At 45.9% G+C, this 23,042-nt stretch overlaps 1 protein-coding gene across 3 annotated transcripts in view; it reads right to left on the bottom strand.

Annotated features, from left to right (window-relative positions):
* The window catches only part of SRPRA (SRP receptor subunit alpha), a 71,529-nt gene that overhangs the window by 6,479 nt on the left and 42,008 nt on the right, over positions 1–23,042 (bottom strand). For all 3 annotated transcript variants that reach the window (XM_033919113.1, XM_033919112.1, XM_033919114.1), the window contains 3 exons: positions 21,854–22,067; positions 20,808–20,971; positions 19,673–19,771 (listed from right to left, as the gene is read on the bottom strand). In XM_033919113.1, coding sequence (XP_033775004.1) covers positions 19,673–19,771; positions 20,808–20,971; positions 21,854–22,067 — 477 coding nt within the window. The remainder of the gene's footprint in view (positions 1–19,672; positions 19,772–20,807; positions 20,972–21,853; positions 22,068–23,042) is intronic.

Below are 23,042 nucleotides of genomic sequence, written 5' to 3'. Positions count from 1 at the left end.
TCATCCACAAATTTAATCACGTCACTCGTCGTACCAATGTCCAGATCATTTATAAAGATGTTGAAGAGCACGGGTCCAAGCACTGAGTCCTGCGGCACTCCACTGGTGACGCCCTTCCAGTCTGAGTATTGTCCATTTATCCCTACTCTCCGTTTCCTATGCTCCAGCCAATTTTTAATCCACATGAGTATTTCACCCTCGATTCCATGGTTGCAATTTTCCGAAGTAGTCATTCATGTGGAACCTTGTCGAACACCTTCTGAAAATCCAGATATACAATGTCAACCAGGTCACCCTCGTCTATCTGCCTGTTTATTCCCTCAAAGAGGTGCAGCAAGTTCATCAAACATGATCTGCCTTTGCTGAAACCGTGCTGGCTTGTCCTCATCAGCCCGTGTCCGTCAAGCTGATCAATGATGCGGTCCTTTATCAGCGCCTCTACCATCTTCCCCGGTACTGAGGTCAGACTCACTGGTCTGTAGTTTCCCGGATCTCCCTTCGAACCTTTTTTGAAGAGCGATGTAACATTCGCCACCTTCCAGTCTTCCGGAATCTTTCCCGATTTGATTGACAGATTGGCTATTAGTTGAAGCAGTTCTCCTATAGTCCCTTTGAGGTCCTTGATGACCCTCGGATGGATGCCATCCGGTCCCGGGGATTTATCACTCTTAAGCCTATCAATCTGCCTGCATACCTCTTCTAGACTGACTGTCAACCATGTCAGTTTTCCGCCTTAGTTTCCAGCATATAGCCTGATGGGTTTCGGTATGCTGTGTATATCCTCTTCAGTAAATACAAATGCAAAAAAATGTGTTCAGTTTGTCAGTGATTGCTTTGTCCTCCTTTAACACTCCCTTTATTCCATGGTTATCCAACAGCCCCACCACTTCATTCACAGGTTGTTTCCCCTTAATATATCGAAAGAACGGTTTGAAGTTTTTCGCCTCCTTGGCTATTTTTTCATCGTAGTCTCTTTTGGCCCCTTTTATCGCCTTATGGTACCTGCGTTGATGTTGTTTGTGCTTATTCCAGTTTTTGGCCATTTTTGACCTTTTCCATTCCTTAAACGAAGTTTTCTTGTCTCTGATCGCTTCTTTCACCTCTACAGTGAGCCACACCAGTTCTTTGTTCTTTTTCCTCTTGGATCCCTTGTTGATAAGCAGTATATATAGATTTTGCACCTCAGTGACTGTATCCTTAAAAAGGGACCAAGCTTGCTCTAGCATTTTTACAGTGCTTATCCTCTTCTTAATCTTCCTCGCCATGAGTCTCATCCCTTTGTAATTCCCTTTTCAGAACTTCAGTGCCGTGGCCGTCGTTCTGGACCGATGTTTCGCCCCTGCGTCCAGGTCGAAGCGGATCATATTGTGATCGCTGTTTCCCAATGTCCCTTCTACTTTTACACCTTGTGCCCGTTCACGCAGTCCATCTAGAATTAAGTCCAGAATTGCATTTCCTCTTGTATTTTCCTTGACAAATTGTTCAGGAAGCAGTCGCCTACAGCATCCAGGAACTTGGTCTCCCTAGCGCAGCCGGAGGTGCCTAGGTTCCAGTCTATCCCCAGATAGTTGAAGTCACTCATGATAACTGCGTTGCCTCTCTTGCAGTAGCGTTTAATCTCGTCCGTCATTTCTCCATCAATTTCTTTGGACTGCCCTGGGGGTTGGTAGTAGATGCCGATCTTCATTTCCAGGCCATTTGTTCCCAGAATTTTGACCCATAGACTCTAACTTATTCCTCAGTTGTGGCATGTTCTCTCCAGTAGATTCAATTCCCTCTTTAATGTATATGGCAATGCCCCCACCTTTTTGAGCCACTCTGTCTCTGCAGTATAGTTTGTATCCCGGTAGCACAGTGTCCCAGACGTTTTCCTCAGTCCACCATGTTTCCGTGATGCCGATGATGCCATAGCTTCTAATTCACTCATCTTATTCCTAAGGCTCCTTACATTCGTGTGCATACACTTGAGTTTGCGGCCTGTTCCTTTCTTACATTTCCTTCCCTCTTGTGTCCCTTTCGATCTGTCTTGCCTGTGATCCGGTGAGTCTTCCCCTCTATCTTACTGTATGGTATCCTCCGGGTATATCGGTTCCCGAACCATTGACTCTCTCTCTTGGTTGATTGTCGGCTTTCCCCTTCTTCCTAGTTTAAAAACTTCTCAACTTCTCTCTTGATGTTGCTTGCAAGTAGCCTTGTTCCATCTCTGCTGAGGTGGAGTCTGTCCTTCCTGAATAGCTTGCTTTTCCCTCAGAATGTCATCCAGTTGCGCATGAAGTGGAATCCTTCTTCCCCACACCAGCGCCACATCCATGTGTTGATTTCTTGCAGCTCTATCTGCCTCGTCTCGTCAGCCCTGGGATCACCACCGCCATATCTTCTTCTTCCACACTGTCTGTGATCCTGTCAATGCGGCTCACTATGTCTTCTACCTTGGCTCCTGGTAGGCAGGTCACCAGCCGATCCAGTCTTCCTCCCGCTATGTGGCTGTTGACTTGTCTGATGATGGAGTCCCCCACGATGATTTCTGTCCTCTCTATCTTCTCTTGATTCTCCAGCCACAGGTCCATGTCCCTGGTGTATGTCTCTCTCTCTCTCTCTCTCCAGCTGTAAGTCCGTGTCCTTCGTTCCCATCCATTTTCTCTCATCCTGGCGTTGGCTTGCACTGGATTCGTCTTCTTGTGGGTTCCCTCCGCTGTTTCCAGATCTCTCTGCTTTGTCACCCATTTCATCCTGGTGGTTGTCCGTCGGGAGGTCCACACTCTCTGTAGGTGTATCTCGACAGTTCCACTGTTGTTGGTGATTTTCCATGGCATCCCTGTATGCCTCCCCTATGAACCTCTACAGAACTCGGACTTCTTCCTCGATGGTGTCCTTTGTCTTGATGTTCTCTGCATCTGTCTTCCTTCTCCACTGCTTGAAGTTCTCTGCATCTCTGTCTCCCTCCTCCACTGCATGAAGTGCCTCCAGTCCAGTATACTGCCCTCCAGGAGTCCGAGTTGTTTCTTCAGGCTCTCCAGTTCTCCGCATCGAGCACATACGTAAGACAGCCTCCCAGAGGGGAGGTAATCATACATATGGCAGACGGTGCAGAAAACTGGGTAGCTCATCATCCTGCTTCTGTCTGCTGCTTCCATTGCTGCCCGATTGCCAGTCTGTTGTGGATGTCCTCTACGTCTGCCTAGTTGTGTGTCCTCTGCGCCTGCTGTGTCCTCCTTCTGCTCTCCTTTAGCGGTGGCTCTTCCCTTCTCAAGGACGCACGCCGAACAGCTGAGCGCCATTGGCCCCTCCCCTTTTAAGGGGGAGCTTCAGTGGTTTACGTCGGGGGGATGGGCGGAGCTAACTCTCGCCGATTCCCCTCATAGTCTCCTGCCTCTTCTTCCCCTCTCCTGCACTTTTCTCTCCTTTTGCTTCTCTCTCCCTCCCTTGACCTGAGACCAAAGTGAAAATTGAAGAAGAGAAAGTCAGCGATCCTAGTGGGAGACTCGATCCTGAGGCATGTGGACAGCCACATAGCAGGAGGGAGAGAGGATCGACTGGTGACCTGCCTCCCAGGAACGAGAACCAAGGACATCCTTGACAAAATTGGAAAGATCCTGGAAGGAGCGGAGATGGAAGAGACCACAGTAATGATCCACATCGGGATGAATGATGTCAGCAGGAGACTACAGAAGACTCTGGGAAGGAAGCTGAAGATGAGGACCCAGAAGATATCGTTCTCCGAGATTCTACCGGTACCAAGGGCAGATGTGAAAAGGCAGGAGGAACTACAATCAATAAATGCGTGGATGAGGAAATGGTGTGAGGAAGAAGGATTCCACTTCGTGAGGAACTGGACAACGTTCTGGGGCAAAAGCAAGCTCTACAGGAGAGATGGACTGCACCTGAGCGTGGCGGGAAATAGACTTCTAGCAAACAACGTCAAGAGAGGAATAGAACAGGCTTTAAACTAAGAGGAAGGGGAAAGTCGACAGTTGATCAAGCGTCGACGATTCGGAAGAAGGTAGCCTGTGAAGATACTAAGGGGAAACAAGGCTGGGAAGAAACAAGGGACAAATTACAGGAGCCAACTAACCCAGAAGAGGAGGTTAGAAAGATTGTAGCAAAAGAGAAGACACTAAAGACTGAAGCACAGGGAAAGGAAATGAAGACAACAAAATACCAGGATCTAAATTGCATATATACTAATGCAAGGAACCTAAGAAACAAAATGAGGGAATTAGAAGCCATGGCCAATGCAGAGGACATAGACATCATTGGAATCTCTGAAACATGGTGGAATGAGGAAAACAAATGGGATACAGCACTGCTGGGGTACAAGCTCTATCACCAGGATAGGTCAGGACAGAAAGGAACTGGACCTGGTGGGCCGCCGCGTGAGCGGACTGCTGGGCGCGATGGACCTCAGGTCCGACCCAGCGGAGGCATTTTCTTATGTTCTTAATAGCCCTATACATAAAAGAAAGCATACAATCGACAAGAATGGACACAGCAGAACGACCAACAAGCTGGAATCGCTATGGGTTAAAATACAGGGAAGGAAAGGGCCTGAAATAAAGATGGGCCTATACTATCGTCTACCCGGGCAAACCGGAGATATCGATGAAGAAATGGAAGCCGAGATGAAACGAGAATGTAAAAGCGGTAACACGGTTATTATGGGAGACTTCAACTACCCCAGGATAGACTGGAGTCTTGGAAGCTCAAGATGCGCTAGGGAGACAGAATTCCTGGAGGCTACACAAGATTGCTTCATGGAGCAGCTTGTTAAGAGAACTGACGAGAGGAAATGCCACTCTGGATCTAATCCTAAATGGGTTAAGGGGACCTGCAAAGGAAGTGGAAGTAGTGGGACCGTTGGGAAACAGCGATCATAATATGATCAAGTTCAAGGTTGAGGTAGGAAAACAGAAAGGAAAGAGAACCATAGCGACAACTTTTAACTTCAGGAAAGGAAACTACAAAGCAATGAGGGAAATGGTAAGGAAGAAACTTAGGAATACTTCCCAAAAATGGCAGACGGTAGAACATGCCTTGTCTTTTTTCAAGGACACGGTGAGCGAGGCGCAAAATCTGTATATCCCCAGATTCAGAAAGGGGTGCAAAAAGAGTCAAACAGAAGACCCGGCGTGGATAACTAAAATAGTGAAGGAAGCGATAGGCAATAAGAAAAATTCATTCAGGAAATGGAAAAAGGACAAAACTGAGGGAAACTGGAAAGAGCACAGGAAGTATCAAAAAGAATGTCACCGTGTGGTTCGAAAAGCCAAAAGAAAGTATGAAGAGAGGCTAGCCAGGGAAGCACGAAATTTCAAACCATTCTTTAGATATGTTAAAGGGAAGCAGCCGGCTAGGGAGGAGGTGGGACCGCTGCACGACAGAGACAGGAAGGGAGTGGTGTAGGAGGAGAAAGAAGTCGTGGAAAGACTTAACATGTTCTTTTCGTCTGTATTTACAAAATGAAGACACAATCAACATACCGGAACCTGAGCAATTCTTCAATGGAAATCAAACAGAAAAATTAACATCCATGGAAGTGAGCCTTGAAGATGTGAGCAGGCAGATAGAAAAACTAAAAACTGACAAATCCCCGGGTCCGGACAGAATCCATCCAAGGGTTCTGAAGGAATTAAAGGAGGAGGTAGCGGAACTATTGCAGCAAATTTGCAACCTATCCCTGGAAGACAGCCAACATTATGCCCATCTTTAAAAAGAGATCAAGAGGTGACCCGGGAAACTACAGACCGGTGAGTTTGACCTCAGTTCCGGGGAAAATGGCGGAAGCACTGATAAAAGAAAACATCGATGAACATTTTGAAAGAAACGAACTTCTGATAACCAGCCAACATGGTTTCTGCAGGGGGAGATCATGCCTAACTAACTTATTGCACTTCTTCAAAGGAATTAACAAACGGATGGACAGAGGAGACACCATAGACATCATATACCTAGATTTCCAAAAAGCCTTTGACAAGGTGCCTCATGAATGTCTACTCTGGAAATTGAAGAACCTTGGGGTGGACGGAGATGTACATAGATGGGTCAGAAACTGGTTGGCAGGGAGGAAGCAGAGGGTAGGGGTGAAGGGCCACTACTCGGACTGGAAGAGGGTCACGAGTGGTGTTCTACAGGGCTTGGTGCTTGGGCCGCTGCTATTTAATATATTCATAAATGATCTAGAAACAGGGACGAAGTGTGAGATAATAAAATTTGCGGACGACACCAAACTATTTAGTGGAGCTCGGAATAAAGAGGACTGCGAAGAATTGCAAAGGGACTTGAACAAACTAGGGGAATGGGCGACGAGATGGCAGATGAAGTTCAACGTTGAGAAATGTTGAGTATTGCATGTGGGAAGCAGAAACCCGAGGTACAACTATATGATGGGAGGGATGTTATTGAATGAGAGTACCCAAGAAAGGAACTTGGGGGTAATAGTGGACATGACAATGAAGCCGATGGCACAGTGCGCAGCGGCCACTAAGAGAGCGAATAGGATGCTAGGTATAATCAAGAAGGGTATTACAACCAGAACGAAAGAAGATATCCTGACGTTGTATCGGGCGATGGTGCGTCCGCATCTAGAGTACTGCATCCAATATTGGTCGCTGTACCTTAAGAAGGATATGGCATTACTCGAGAGGATTCAGAGAAGAGCGACACGTCTGATAAAAGGGATGGAAAACCTTTCATACGCTGAGAGATTGGAGAAACTGGGTCTCTTTTCCCTGGAGAAGAGGAGACTTAGAGGGGATATGATAGAGACTTACTAGATCATGAAGGGCATAGAGAGAGTAGAGAGGGACAGATTCTTCAAACTTTCAAAAAATAAAAGAACAAGAGGGCATTTGGAAAAGTTGAAAGGGGGCAGACTCATCAAGCCCTGAGACCACTTCCCCATGATTCTAATCCACGTTGGAACCAACGACACCGCCAGGAGCACCCCGGACAGCATATCTGAAGACTTCAAAGCCCTGGGGGAGAAGCTGAGGAGGATGGATGCACAGGTAGTCTTCTCCTCGATTCTCCCAGTGAGGGGCAAGGGCAGAGCCAGAGAGGATCGAATACAGAAGGCGAACGACTGGCTGCGAGGATGGTGCAAGGAGATGAACTTCGGGTTTCTACACCATGGAGAAGCTTTGCAAGGACTACAGGGACACGACGGGCTACACCTGACCGGAAGAGGAAAGAATGTCCTTGGACACCGTCTAGCCCGCTTACTTCACAGGGCTTTAAACTAGGTAAGTCGGGGGATTGTACAGGCACATACAACATACCTGGCGAACTAAACTACCAATACTTTTTTGGGGCTGAGGAAAGTAGTCACCATAATTCTGGGTCAGGGGCGAGTACGAAAACTTTCGAATCGGGGGTATGTTCATATGACAATTATGGGTCACATTGTAATTTTGGGTCTAGAGGGAGCACACATTGGAATTCTGGGTCCAAGGGGAGTACACATTGTAGTTATGAGTCTAGGGAGAATACAAACAATACTAAAGGTGTTCAAGTAGCTCAAGCAGGAACACCCCCACTGAGACGTACCAAAAATACAACATGGAGGGCTATGTACGTCAACGCACACAGTTTGGGAAACAAGATCCTGGAATTAGAAACGGAAATAAGGAATGCCGACCTGGATGTGGTGGCAATATCTGAGACCTGGCTCACAGACTCCCACGGGTGGGACATGGTCTTACCAGGTTACAACTTGCTTCGCCGGGACAGGGAGGGCAGAATAGGGGGAGGTGTAGCATTATATACTAAAGATGACATTATGGTCACAAGAATCTCAGATGTCCAGTACACTGGGGAATCCCTTTGGGTTAATTTGGCCAGAGGGAAGGACAAATGCTTGTATCTTGGCGTAATTTACAGACCCCCAAGACAACATGATGACCTGGATATGGAAATAATCAGTGATATAGAAAATATCACCTTGCGTGGGGACACAGTAGTGTTAGGTGACTTCAACATGCCTGATGTGGATTGGGATAAACTTACCTCTGCTTCCGGCAGCAGCAGGAGGCTATTAAATGCTATGAAGGGAGCTGGTCTCAAGCAACTGGTGTTGGACCCAACAAGGGATCAGGCAATACTGGACCTATTACTTACCAATGGAGAAAGTGTCACAGAGGTCTCGGTGGGCGACACATTGGCCTCCAGTGACCACAACATGGTATGGTTCAATCTTAGGAAAGGTTTCACTAAATCTACCACACTGACCAAGATCCTCAAATTCAAGGACACAAACTTCAAAGAAATGGGAGACTTCGTTCACCAGGCGCTACAAGAACAAGCAGAAACCGATAGCGTGGAAGAAATGTGGTCGACTTTGAAAACCACCATACAGGAAGCGACAAACCGCTATGTTAAATTAGTAAGTAAACAACGAAGGAACAATAAGCCGAAGTGGTTCACTACAGAGATCTCGGCCCTTATCAAGGAGAAGAAAAAAGCATTCATCTCTTACAAACAATCAGGGAAACAGGTCTCTAGAGCAGACTACTTGACCAAATCAAAAGCCGTCAAAACGGCAGTCAGGGAGGCTAAGTTTCACATGGAGGAGTCTCTGGCAAAAAACATCAAGAAGGGAGATAAATCCTTCTTTAGGTATATCAGTGACAGAAGTAAAAACTCAGGCGGGATTGTACGTCTTAGGAAACCAGACGGAGACTATGTGGAAAAGGATTCGGAAAAAGCCCAACTATTAAATGAATACTTCAGCTCAGTCTTCACCCGAGAAGCGCCGGGGCTTGGCTCTCATCTACAGACAAGGGTTGACTCAGTTGATCTGTTCAGTAACTTCGAGTTTACGCCCAGCAGTGTCTACAGTGAGCTATCAAGGCTCAAGGTTAACAAGGCAATGGGGCCTGACAACCTACACCCCAGGGTGCTAAGGGAGCTGTGTGATGTCCTGGCGGAGCCACTGTCCAAGCTCTTCAACCTCTCCCTTAGCAAAGGCAGCGTTCCATCGGACTGGAGGACAGCTAACGTCATTCCACTCCACAAGAAAGGCTCCAAGATGGAGACAGCAAACTACAGACCAGTGAGTCTAACATCGATAGTAAGCAAACTAATGGAAACTCTAATAAAACACCAATTGGATAAGATCCTGGATGAGGAGAATCTACGGGATCCCCGTCAACATGGATTTACAAAAGGGAGATCGTGCCAATCCAACTTGATCAGCTTCTTTGACTGGGTGACGGGGAAGCTAGATATTGGGGAGTCCCTGGACATCGTGTATCTGGACTTTAGCAAAGCATTTGATAGCGTACCACACCGCAGGTTGCTGAGCAAGATGAGTTCTATAGGATTAGGTGACACATTGACGAAATGGGTTGGGAACTGGCTTGGAGGTAGGCTTCAAAGGGTGGTGGTGAACGGCACACCCTCTGAAATGACGGAGGTGATCAGTGGAGTGCCACAGGGCTCGGTCTTGGGCCCAATCCTATTCAACATCTTTATAAGGGACTTGGCAGAAGGGCTTAGGGGTAAAATAACATTATTCGCTGATGACGCCAAACTAAGTAATGTAGTGGGCAAATGCACAATAGATGATGTTTCAATGCCCGACAACATGATGCACGACCTACTCCTACTGGAGCGCTGGTCTAGGTCCTGGCAACTCAGCTTCAATGCCAAAAAATGCAAAGTTATGCACCTGGGCAGCCAAAATCCATGCAAGACTTACACCCTAAATGGCGAGATCCTAACAAGAACTGAAGCAGAACGTGACCTAGGGGTGATCGTCAGTGAGGACATGAAGGCTGCCAATCAAGTGGAGCAAGCTTCATCCAAAGAAAGACAAGTCATAGGTTGCATACGCAGAGGCTTCGTCAGCCGAAAGCCGGAAGTCATTATGCCATTGTATAGATCCATGGTGAGGCCCCACCTGGAATACTGTGTGCAATTCTGGAGACCACATTATCGCAAGGATGTGCTGAGACTGGAGTCGGTTCAGAGAATGGCCACTCGGATGGTCTCAGGACTCAAGGATCTCCCATATGAGGAACGGTTAAACAAATTGCAGCTATACTCACTCGAGGAGCGCAGAGAGAGGGGGGACATGATCGAGACGTTCAAGTATCTCTCGGGCCGCATAGAGACGGAGGAAGATATCTTCCTCTTCAAAGGTCCCACGACAACAAGAGGGCATCCGTGGAAAATTAGGGGAGGGAAACTACGAGCTGACACCAGGAAATTCTTTTTCACAGAAAGGGTGGTTGATCGCTGGAATAGTCTTCCACTACATGTGATCGAGGCCAGCAGCGTGCCTGATTTTAAGGCCAGATGGGATCGTCACGTGGGATCTATTCACAGGGCAAAGGAAGACGAGGGATCTATTCACAGGACAATGGTAGGGGAGGGACATTAGGGTGGGCAGACTGGATGGGCCTTGGCCCTTATCTGCCGTCTATTTCTATGTTCTATGGGGCAGATTCAAAACAAATACTAGGAAGTTCTTCTTTACCCAACGTGTGGTGGATACCTGAAATGCGCTTCCAGAAGACGTAATAGGGCAGAGTACGGTACTGGGGTTTAAGAAAGGATTGGACAATTTCCTGCTGCAAAAGGGAATAGAAAGGTATAGATAGAGGATTACTGCACAGGTCCTGGACCTGTTGGGCCACCGCGTGAGTGGACTGCTGTGCATGATGGACCTCAGGTCTGACCCAGCGGAGGCACTGCTTATGTTCTCTCCTGTTTGCCTGCACAAGCTCTGATTAGCTCTAATCCGTTGGCCCCTCCCCTTTTAAGGGGGAGCTTCGGTGGTCGACGACTTTTGTGATGGTGGCTTAGAAGCAGATTTAGAAGTATATCAACCTCTGATATGAGTAGGAAGGTTTAGCAGAAGCTTGAGAGTTAGTCTTTGTTCTGACCAACAAATTTCAATTCTTTTCCTGTTGTGTAACCAAAAAGTTCCTCTAAACATGGAATATTGGCTAATCTATCTTGGAGTTTGATGCCAATAGCAGAGACTCTTAGCCAACCTAGGCATCTCATAACCACCGACATAACAGATGCTCTAAATGACATCTCAAAAGCATTATAGGCTGACCTCACTATATATTTTCTAGTCTGTTAGAGTGTGAATAGTTTGCTGATATTCTGTAAAGTGCTCTGAAGGAATATACTTCTCAAAATTAGACAATTTCCTTACCAGTTGTTTTAGATAACAGGACATGTATAAAATGTAATTAAGGATCCTGTTCACCAGCATAGAAGTTTGATAAAGGTGACGTCCAAATTTATCCATAGTACAGCCTTCATGCCCTGGTGGTGCCGAGGAACAAAACTCTTGTACTGTAAGATTTTTTAAAGGTTGATTCCACAAGTAATGATCGATGTTGAAGTTGTGGTTTATCAAACCAGGACAAGAAATGATTCTGTAAATGGAATCTAGTTTCCTTGGAGCTACCTTGATAGTTAAAGGTGTTTCCTAATTTTTGAGAAGTGTCTAAGAATGCCATGTAATGGTAACTTGAGGAGCTCTTGGGAGGCTCATCATAGTCCAAGGCATCCAAGTACTCAGCACTTGGTCCAGTGTCAATTTCCAATTTGACAGGTAGGACCTTGCCCAGCTGCCTAATATATCTAGTAAAAAAAAGTCTTTCTGGAGGAGCTCTTCTGGAAGGCATTTTCTCTGGTGACTGTTTTGAAGGTATGTCAGATGATTTATGCACAGATAAAGTTCACACTCTGAGTCAGGCTTCAAATATGAATCATAGAGAAGACTTGAAGAAGCTGTGCATCGAGGAGAACGATGTCTATGGGAAGTTTTACAAAGTCTTCAGCACCAATCCGATGAAGACAATGACAAGGATCAATGAAAATCCCTTTTTTGCTTCGAAGCACGAGATCGATGCAATGAGGAACTATGGTACCTTGGTGTTGAACAAGAGCGTTGATGCTTCAAAGTAGTGGATCGATGCCTCAATGGAAAACATCGATGAGATGAGCTAGAAGTCAATGTCTGGAGGTAGAACATCATCGAGATGGGGAGTGATGATGCCTCACAGAAGATCCATAAGAAGTAGTTCAATGCTCTGATGGATAGCTGACATCAGTACCTCGAGGCCTTGTAGTGCTATGCTTAGGCTGGGTCGGTACCGAGGGAGTTGGTGTTAGCACCGGCATGCAGTGCAATTTTAACATATTACCGAGCTCCTCTGGAAGAACTCATCAGAGTTTCTCCCTGACAGTATGCACCGGTACTGATGGTACAGCAGGTTGTCTCAGAGTAGGTGACCTCGATGAGGATGCACACTGAAGGAGAGACAACCTGCAAACCTGTAGAATGATGGCGTCGCTGTCTGGTCTGCATCAAGAGACTCGATGCTGTTGAGATCTACGATGCTTGCTGGCTTCCCCAATACTGTAAGATCTTCTGATGTCAATACAGGAGTTTTTGATGTTGCCGGCTATGAAGATTTGCCGGTGTCCATGGCAAGTCAAACAGTTTTTCCTATTGAATGCGACAGGCCTTTTTGGAGTGCTTTTGTAAGGTGGAACACTGAACACAAGATTCGACTCAGTGAACAGGGCCTAAACACTGTAGATACCAACTATGAGGGTTGGTGATGGAAATAGGCCACTGACACCTACAGCACTTCTTAAAACCCATTAAAGGTTTAGACATGAACGGAAAAATTTTGTCGACGAGATTAAACTTAATTTTGAAAGTGAACGAGAGATCTGCCAAGGAAAACCCCCCCAAGACCGAAGCCTGAAAGTGAACAAAAAGAAAAAAAAAGTATATATATTTTTTACTACAGTACGACCAAAAAGCACAGTTACTTACCGTAACAGGTGTTATCCAGGGACAACAGGCAGATATTCTTGACTGATGGGTGACGGCACCGACGGAGCCCCGGTACGGACAATTTTAGAGTGATTGCACTCTAAGAACTTAGAAAGTTCTAATTAGGCCGCACCGCGCGTGCGCGAGTGCCTTCCCGCCCAACGAAGGCGCGCGGTCCCCAGTTAGGATAAGCCAGCTAAGAAGCCAACCCGGGGAGGTGGGAGGGACGCAAGAATATCTGCCTGCTGTCCCTGGATAACACCTGTTACGGTAAGTAACTGTGCTTTATCCCAGGACAAGCAGGCAGCATATTCTTGACTGATGGGTGACCTCCAAGCTAACAAAAAGAGGGACGGAGGGAAGGTTGGCCATTAGGAAAACAAATTTTGTAAAACAGATTGGCCGAAGTGTCCATCCCGTCTGGAGAATGCATCCAGACAATAGTGAGATGTAAAAGTATGAACTGAGGACCAAGTAGCAGCCTTGCAGATTTCCTCAATGGAAGTGGAACGGAGGAAAGCTACAGACGCTGCCATAGCTCTAATCTTGTGGCCCGTGACAGAACCTTCCAGTGTCAGGCCCGACTGAGCATAACAGAATGAAACGCAAGCAGCAAGCCAATTGGACAGGGTGCGTTTAGATACAGGATGACCCAACTTGTTAGGATCAAAGGACAAAAACAGTTGAGGAGATGATCTGTGAGGTTTGGTGCGTTCAAGATAGTAAGCCAGAGCACGTTTACAATCCAAGGTATGCAAAGCCTGTTCACCTGGATTAGAATGAGGCTTTGGAAAAAATACAGGTAGGACAATGGATTGGTTAAGATGAAAGTCAGACACAACCTTAGGGAGAAATTTTGGATGTGTACGGAGGACCACCTTATCATGGTGAAAAACAGTGAAAGGTGGATCGGCCACTAGTGCATGCAGCTCACTGACCCTCCTGGCAGAAGTGAGAGCTATAAGGAAGCCCACTTTCCAAGTAAGAAATTTGAAATGCGCTATGGCCAAAGGTTCGAAAGGAGGCTTCATTAAAGCAGAAAGAACCACATTGAGATCCCAGACCACAGGAGGGGGCCTAAGAGGTGGTTTCACATTGAAAAGGCCCCTCATGAACCTAGAAACCAAAGGATGAGCCGAGAGGGGTTTTCCATGAACCGGCTCATGAAAAGCAGCAATTGCACTAAGGAGAACTCTGATAGAAGTAGATTTAAGACCAGAGTCAGATAATGAAAGAAGATAGTCCAACATCAGTCCCACTGCTAGAGACATGGGATTATGGTGATGTAAGAGGCACCAGGAAGAAAACCGAGACCACTTCTGTTGATAACACTGAAGAGTGGCCGGTTTCCTGGAAGCATCAATGATAGAACGGACAGGCTGAGAAAGGAGTGAATGAGCTGAAGTCAGCCCGAGAGAAACCAAGCTGTCAGGTGCAGAGACTGCAGGTTGGGATGCAGAAGGGACTGTTGATGCTGAGTAAGCAGAGAAGGAAACAGTGGAAGAGGTATGGGTTCCCTGGAATTGAGTTGAAGTAGAAGGGAGAACCAATGTTGCCTGGGCCACCGTGGAGCGATGAGAATCATGGTGGCCCGTTCCCTCTTGAGCTTGAACAATGTCCGCAGCAGGAGCGGTAGAGGGGGAAATGCATATAGGAAGAGACTGGTCCAATCCAGGAGAAATGCATCGGGCGCCAGACGGCGAGGAGAGTAGAGTCTGGAGCAAAACAGGGGCAGTTGATGGTTGTGGGGAGCTGCAAAAAGGTCCACTTGAGGAGTGCCCCATTGAGCGAAAATGGACTGAAGAGTCATGGGATCGAGAGACCATTCGTGAGGTTGAAGAATTCTGCTGAGATTGTCTGCTAAGGAATTCTGTTCCCCTTGAATGTAGACAGCCTTCAGGAATAAGTGACGAGCTGTCGCCCAAGACCAAATCCTTTGGGCTTCCTGACACAACAGGCGGGAGCCCGTCCCTCCCTGTTTGTTGACGTAGTACATTGCAACTTGATTGTCTGTGCAAATGAGTAGTACCTGAGGGAAGAGAAGATGTTGAAATGCCTTGAGGGCATAAAACATCGCTCGGAGTTCCAGGAAATTGATATGGTGTTTCTTTTCCTGGGTAGTCCAAAACCCCTGAGTTTGGAACTCGTTCAAGTGAGCTCCCCAGGCATAGGGGGAGGAATCCGTGGTGATGACTAGTTGATGAGGAGGTAGATGGAACAGCAGACCTCTGGATAGATTTGAGGATGTCAACCACCAAAGAAGCGACTGTCGAAGAGACGAGGTCACAGATATGTGTTGTGAACAAGGATCCGTCGCTTGGGACCACTGGGTCGCTAAGGTCCATTGAGGAGTACGCAGGTGGAGACGTGCGAAGGGTGTGACATGTACTGTGGAGGCCATGTGTCCCAAGAGCACCATCATGTGATTTGCAGAGATGGAAGTTTGCTGAAACACCTGCTGACAGAGATAAAGGATGGTGTGAAGGCGGTTTGGTGGAAGAAACGCCCTCATCCGAATAGTATCCAGAATGGCTCCAATGAATTGAAGTCGCTGAGTTGGAATGAGGTGCGACTTGGGTAGATTGATTTCGAACCCCAACAGTCGAAGGAAGTGAATGGTCTGATTGGTGGCAAGCTGAACCGCCTGAGGAGAATGAGCCTTGATCAGCCAGTCGTCCAGATAAGGGAAAACTTGAAAGTTGTGAGAGCGGAGATAGGCCGCAACCACAATCAGACATTTGGTGAACACCCTGGGAGAGGAGGCTAGGCCGAAGGGTAACACCTTGTACTGATAATGATGTTGGTTGATGAGAAAGCATAGATATTGCCTGGATGTCAGATGGATAGGAATGTGTGTACATGCCTCCTTGAGATCGAGGGAGCATAGCCAGTCGCCCTGAGAGAGAAGAGGGTATAGGGTGGCAAGAGATAGCATTTTGAACTTCTCCTTGACCAAACATTTGTTGAGATCTCTGAGATCTAATATTGGTCTGAGGTCTCCGGTCTTTTTGGGTACTAGAAAATACCGGGAGTAAAATCCCTGGCCTCGCTGATCTTGAGGAACTTCTTCGATGGCGTTGAGAAGAAGGAGGGATTGAACCTCTTGAGCGAGAAGGAGGGACTGAGACTTGTTGGAAGCAGACTCTTTTGGTAGGCCTAACGGCGGAGGAGTCTGGAAGTTTAGGGAGTAGCCGTGGGCTATGATCGAGAGCACCCACTGATCGGTGGTGATTACTTCCCATCGAGAGTGAAAAACGTGAAGTCGACCTCCTATGGGCTGTGGAAGAGGACAGGAGGGAGGAAGACTGGCAATGCCCTGGAGAAGGGAGTCAAAAGGGCTGCGTCGGCTTAGTTTGAGGGGCAGGCTTTACTGTAGGCGGCTGTTGCTGACGAGCCTGTTGGTGCTGTTGGCGTTGCCTCCGAGGTTGAGGAGGATGAGGCTGAACCGGCCGAGCAGAAAACCTCCTCCGATACGATGGTTGTTGTCTAAATGGACGAGGAGGAGGCTTCTTCTTATTTTTCAACAAGGTATCCCACCGTGTTTCATGGGCAGAAAGCTTTTGCGTGGTGGTATCCATGGACTCCCCAAACAGCTCATCCCCTAGGCAGGGCGCATTGGCAAGCCGGTCCTGGTGGTTCACATCCAGGTCTGAGACTCGGAGCCATGCCAACCGTCTCATCGCTACAGACATAGCAGTAGCCCGTGAAGTCAGTTCAAAAGTATCATAAATTGAACGGACCATAAACTTCCTGAGTTGCAAAAGGCTGGAGGTGCATTGTCCGGAATATACTTTTGAAAAGAGGCCACCTGTTGGATGAGATGTTTCAGGTAAAAAGAGAAGTGAAACGCGTAATTACCTGAATGGTTGGCCAACATCGCATTTTGGTAAAGACGTTTCCCAAATTTATCCATGGCCTTGCCCTCTCTGCCAGGAGGGACAGAGGCATATACACTAGCTCCCGTAGATTTCTTCAGGGTCGACTCCACCAGCAGAGACTCATGGGGAAGTTGGTGTTTGTCAAACCCTGGAATAGGAATCACTTTATAAAGTGATTCCAGTTTCCTAGGGGCTCCTGGAATTGTTAGAGGAGTTTCCAAATTTTTGTAAAAAGTTTCCCTCAAGATGTCATGGAGGGGTAACTTCAAAAACTCTTTGGGAGGTTGGTCAAAATCCAAAGCATCGAGAAATGCCTTGGATTTTTTAGAGTCAGACTCTAGAGGAATTGAAAGGGTGTCTGACATCTCCTTTAGGAACTTGGTGAAGGAGGAGTGCTCTGGCTTACTAGCAGGGTCCTGCACCGATGGATCATCCTCATCAGACGAGTAATCTTCCTCGGTACCGAGGGGATCGTCAGAGTCATCCCACAAGTCAGGGTCCCGTACCGATTGAAGACGGCCCTGAGAAAGGGGAGTGGAGGATTCGGTATGCTTGGTCTTGCGTACCGATTTCCCTGAACGTGTGGATACCGTACCTGGTGACTGCACAGCGGTACGGGTGTCAGAGAACGGTACCGGATCAGAAGCCGAGTAAGCAGTACGCCGAAGAGACTTCGGCTCTGCCGACAGAACAGGCATAGATATAGATTTTTGCGGTGCCGATAATGTCGATGCCGATAAAAGAGGCTGGTCGACAATCGGCACCGAAGGCTCAGTAGATACCGACACTGGAAGGTTCGGAGTCAGTAGAGCCGGGAGCAATTGTTGCAGTTGCTCCTTAAGTTGGACCTGTAGGATGGAGGCAATACACTCATCCAGAGTCGGTCCCGATGGCACCGGTACCGCTTTTTTCTTGCTCGGTACCTGCGGTGCAGCTCGACGCTCAGGCGAAGTCGATGCCGATGAAGAGGCAGTAACTTCAATGGGAGCGGAGCGCTTACGGGGCCGGCGCGCAGTCTGCAGGACTTGGCTCACTGCATGCTCGACTGGCGGCCCGCGAACAGTAGGGGAAGGCTTCTTAGCCGGCTTACCTACGGGGTGCGACACCGGCGATGGATCTTGTGGTGCCGACACTACCGGTGTCGACTTGGAGGAAGTTGCAGGAGTTGATACCGGTGGAACTTCCATAGCGGTACCGAAAAGGATCCGCTGCTGTATTTGCCGATTTTTTTAAAGTTCTCTTTTGAAGAGAACTACAGCGGGTGCACGTTTCTGCCCTATGGTCCGGACCCAGACACTGCAGGCACCACTTGTGCGGGTCGGATAATGATATAGGGCGCGCACACCGCTGACACTTTTTAAAACCCGGTGAAGGGGGCATGAAGGGAAAAACGGCCGTAGCAAAATCGAAGCCCGAGGCTTCGATGGTGCCAACAGGCCCCGTCGGGGCCGACCGAAAAAAATCGAAAAAAAGTGATTTTTTTTTTTTTGAACAGAAATGAAATAAAATAAGAAAGAGAACAATTCTCGAAGAAAAAGAACGCGCGAGCAGGAAGGCGAGTAACAATGAAAAAAATTTCCAACAGCCGTTGGAAACACGCGTCTTCTTAGCTCCGCGGAAACTAAGAAACTGGGGACCGCGCGCCTTCGTCGGGCGGGAAGGCACTCGCGGTGCGGCCTAACTAGAACTTTCTAAGTTATTAGAGTGCAATCACTCTAAAATTGTCCGTACCGGGGCTCCGTCGGTGCCGTCACCCATCAGTCAACAATATGCTGCCTGCTTGTCCTGGGATAATAAAGATATTATAAGGAAAAAAGTTATAAAACTACAAAAAATGAGACAGCGGGATAGCAACGCAGGCTGAACAGAGCCCAGTCAAAAAAGTACTTCTTCACTCCTCTAAAAATAAAGAACTGAGGTACTGCAAGCTGACGTCTGGTGGGAAGGCACTCGCGCATGCGTAGTCAAAGTTTCTCAAAACTTAAAGTGACAGTACACTTTATAAACTGTCCATACCAGGCTCCATGGATGATGTCACCTATATGTGAGAATATGCTGCCGGCTTGTCCTAGGATAAACAGCTGGTACCTATATCCCTAATTGCCTTCCAGGGATTTATCCATTGTCTGTAACACTAGCCAGATGGCACATAGCTCCAATCGATTTATGTACCCATTTTCACTGAAAGAGTCCAGCAGCCCTAAATCAGATGTTTGTCACAATGGGCCCCCCGTTCATACAGGCTGACATTGATAATCAGTATCAACCATGGGGGGGATACGAAGTGGCATGCCCTTGGACAACAAGTCCCTCTGGAGCCACCAGCACAGGATGAATGGACTTTCAGAAATTACCTGGATTCTTTCATTGTGCATTGATACACATACACTGACTGAACAGGCACACTACCTAAAGCAGTCTCCAAAAATGTGAAGTTTTTTCTGCAGAAGAAATGTTTTACGTTCGACAAAAAATATTAAACAAACCATCTACAGGTCCATGACATCTCCAGGACTTGTGTGTAATACCTGCAGTTTTTTTTGTAGGTTTTTTTTTTTAACTTCCCCCTACCTTTTACTTTCTCATTTATCTATAAATACCACTTCAGTAATATCTTTAGATTATACAGATTTTATTCTAAGCCAAACCAATGCTTTATTTTTTGCTTGGCCACACCAAGTTGTTAGCTAGGAATATTTTCAAACTTGTTTCCTTTTCCCCATTGCAGCTGGAGTAGAAAGTGATGGCTGCTACTGGCTATTACCTGGTATTTTTATTTTCATAAGAAAAAATATCACAGAGCACAAGGAAAATCTGCACTCTCAATAACATGAGTTATGAGCCAAACTAGTGTCACTAGAAGGATAATGATATGTAATTGCCTACCACTGAAAGAACTGAACTGGAACTCAGGCCTTCAACATGGTACTAAAAAATATATTTTGAAGGAAATAGTGAGTATGGCTGCCTCAGTTGGCTTGCCCATTACCTTATCATCAATGGTATCAAATTTGGTAAGCACAATTCCATCAATAAGGGCTGGCTTCTCTGCCCCTGAGTGATCAGCCAAAGCCTTGTTAAACTTGACCTAATTAAACACAGAAAAAAAAAATGTTATAACTTCTATCCTAGAACATCTTGACAAATTAATTTCCTTGTTTATAGAATATAATACAAAAATAGGCATCTGCTTAATGTTTACCTAGTTGATCCTGCCAGTAGCATATGTTGTCTCAAAGATTATGGCCCAGATACACTAAAGCCAGCGATAGTCACTAAACCTGTTTTGACAGCTTTAGCAACTATCACATTTGCTGACTTGATGAAGAATGTGTGTGTATGTATGTATGTATGTATGTATGTATGTATGTATGTATATATATATAAGAAGTTAAGAACAATCATTAGTCTCAAAAAAACTCTTTATCAGTTGAAATGGGGTCAGAGCGATCTACAGCCCTCTTTGATCTATAGCCCTTTGATGAAAATACCTAGACAAGCATAAACATTAAGCAGCTACCTATATATTAATAGGTCATTTTTGACCTTTTTGTATAATTCTTGTTTACAGGATGACATTTCACATTTTCTTATGCTGAATGCTTTAAGTGTGGATTTCAGTATGCTTTACCTCCCTGGGCTCAGTCAGTCTAGGTCTGGGGTAGGCAATTCCGGTCCTCGAGAGCCAGCCAGGTCAGGTTTTCAGGATATCCACAATGAATATGTACGCGATGGATTTGCATGCACTGCCTCCTTGAAATGCAAATCTATCTTATGCATATTTATTGTGGATATCCTGGAAACCTGACCTGGCTCCGGCTCTCGAGGACCGGAATTGCCTACCCCTGGTCTACGTTACTCTAAAATGCAACTTCCTAAATCTATTCTGAGGAACCTAAAACCAGTCAGGTTTTCAGAATATGCATGAGAATCTGCATGCACCAAATCTTCAATGTATAGAAAACTTAGTGCATGTATATATTCATTGTAGGAATCCTGAAAAACCCAACTGGCTGTGGGGCCCAGTTTGGGAAACCCTGCTTAAATGAATAAGCTTATTTCTACACCCTCCTTGTCACCATTGATTACATTTCTTTTGTTTGGAAAACTCAGCTGATACTAACCAATTGATCAACAGCCTCATTTCCAACCAGTGCTTCTCCAACAAACAGCACCAAATCTGGCATGTTTACAGCAATGAGCTTTGCCAGAGCTGTCATCAGAGGAGTATTGTCTTGCATACGGCCAGCGGTGTCCACCAAAACCACATCAAAGCCCTGATTCCGTGCTGCCATAGAGGGAAGAAAGCTAATTATTCTTTATATACATTGTACCATATAATTCTTGTTAGGGTTCTATATTCTGAACAAGTGAGCTGTCAGTTTGCATTATTTACCAGCATCATTCTCATTCGGTGTTCAGTAGTAAATTTCATATTCATGAAAGTGAAAGATTGACACTTGAAAATTTAACAAGTACAGCATGAGCAGTTCATCACACCACTCTGCTACATACTTTCATCTTTGTTTTAGAAATCAACTTCAAAAATAATAATAATAACAATTTATTTTCTTGTATACCGCCCATCCAGTAGTTCTGGGCGGTTCACAACAGGAGAATACCGAGACATTTCAGCACATGGTTTAGTTTCATAGAAAACTCTAAGTACAATCTAAAATTATATAATGAAAGTAATACAATTGTTAAAAACATTCAAGAACAATATTAAAAATTATTAAAAAATTTAAAACATACTGTGACAATAAGAATATAAACAGAAGACCTCATTTAAATATATCAAAATTAATACTTATTTGTCAAATAAATAGGGCTTTAATGATTTACTAAATGTGAAGTAAGAATTAGATTGAACAATCATCGGACTTAGCCAGGAGTTCATCTTCCTAGAAACATAATCCAGATTCCATGCCAAGGCAATCTTTGGACCTGTCTCTTAAGACAACCAATAAGGGTTCCAATGTTAAATATGAGGCTTTACTACATGGACCCTTGTCCACTTGGAATCAGATGAAGTCATCACACTTCAGACTGCAGTGGTTTCAGCCATTACTGATTTGATCCAAAGCTGATACAGAAGCCCAGATATATAAGAAAGACTCAGATACCAATAAGACACTTTAGGTAGTGTTGGACACATCCTGTGGCTTACCGTAAGAAATGGCCTCCATGGCAATACCAGCCGCATCTTTCCCATATCCCTTCTCGTAGAGCTGCACCATGGTGCGGCCACTATGCTCCTCAGGGGGGTGCAGGTAGTTGAGACGGCGAGTGTGAGTACGCAACTGCTCTACAGCTCCAGCACGGAATGTATCACAGGCAGCAATCAGGACACTGAATCCATTTTCTATCAACCAGAAGGAGATCTGCAAAAAAAAAAAAAAAAAAAAAGAAAGGAGTCAGAATTCCTTGTTTCAGTATTGTCTATCCAAACCTAACCACTCTTCTCTTATAGCACAGCTTCTTAACATTCATGTTACAAAACAGCAGAGTTCTACACCAATGGACTTCTTTGTAGGTTGTAATCCTTTGGGTAATTCCACAAAAATAATTATCTACAGATGATGTATATGGGTTTATCAGACCACACAAGTGCTTTTGCAAGGCATTCTTCAGGACATCTCAAGAATGAGCTTTCTAGACCACATATGCTATTTTGCTCCTGATCTTTGGGGAATGTCTATGATACTCCCAATGAATGGTAATATAAGCTGCACAGAATAAGCCACAGACATGCATTTGAGTTGTTACCAACCTTAGCCTCCAATGTCCTCTTTGGTAATAATAATAATAATTTATTTCTTATATACCGCTATACCGTGAAGTTCGAAGCGGTTTACAATAAAGATACATTTGACAGTACATGGGATAGAAACGATTTACAATAAAGATACATTTAGTCAGTACATGGGATGCAAGTGGTTTACAATAAAGATTCAACTCTACAACAACAAAAGGAAGGTTCCACTTGGAAGGGACATGCGCTTGGTTATCTCAGCAACTAAGGAACCTACCTTCAGCTGAGCGAACATCAGTTGACACTCCTGTGCTAAAAGATACAGCCTAGTCATTGTTTTGGCTACCTTTAAAGAGCCTTCAGGAGCATCCCAGTGTTCCGGGACTAAAACACATATCAGGATGTCAGGGGAAAGATGTGGGCAGTGCTCTCACTCTGCTCAGGATAGAACACTGAGTGGAAGGGGCCTGCTGGAAGTCTAACTGTACTTCTCGCAGGGAGTCAATAATGACCTCTAATAGTGCCAAAGGCTTGAACAGTCGGTGTACTGTGAGATCCTCCCCTTGATCGAGGGCCACCACTGCTTCCTGTGTACTTGCTGCTA

Source organism: Geotrypetes seraphini, chromosome 13, assembly GCF_902459505.1.
Source record: "Geotrypetes seraphini chromosome 13, aGeoSer1.1, whole genome shotgun sequence".
NCBI classification, from domain to species: domain Eukaryota; kingdom Metazoa; phylum Chordata; class Amphibia; order Gymnophiona; family Dermophiidae; genus Geotrypetes; species Geotrypetes seraphini.
This window is presented reverse-complemented; position numbering and strand designations above follow the sequence as displayed.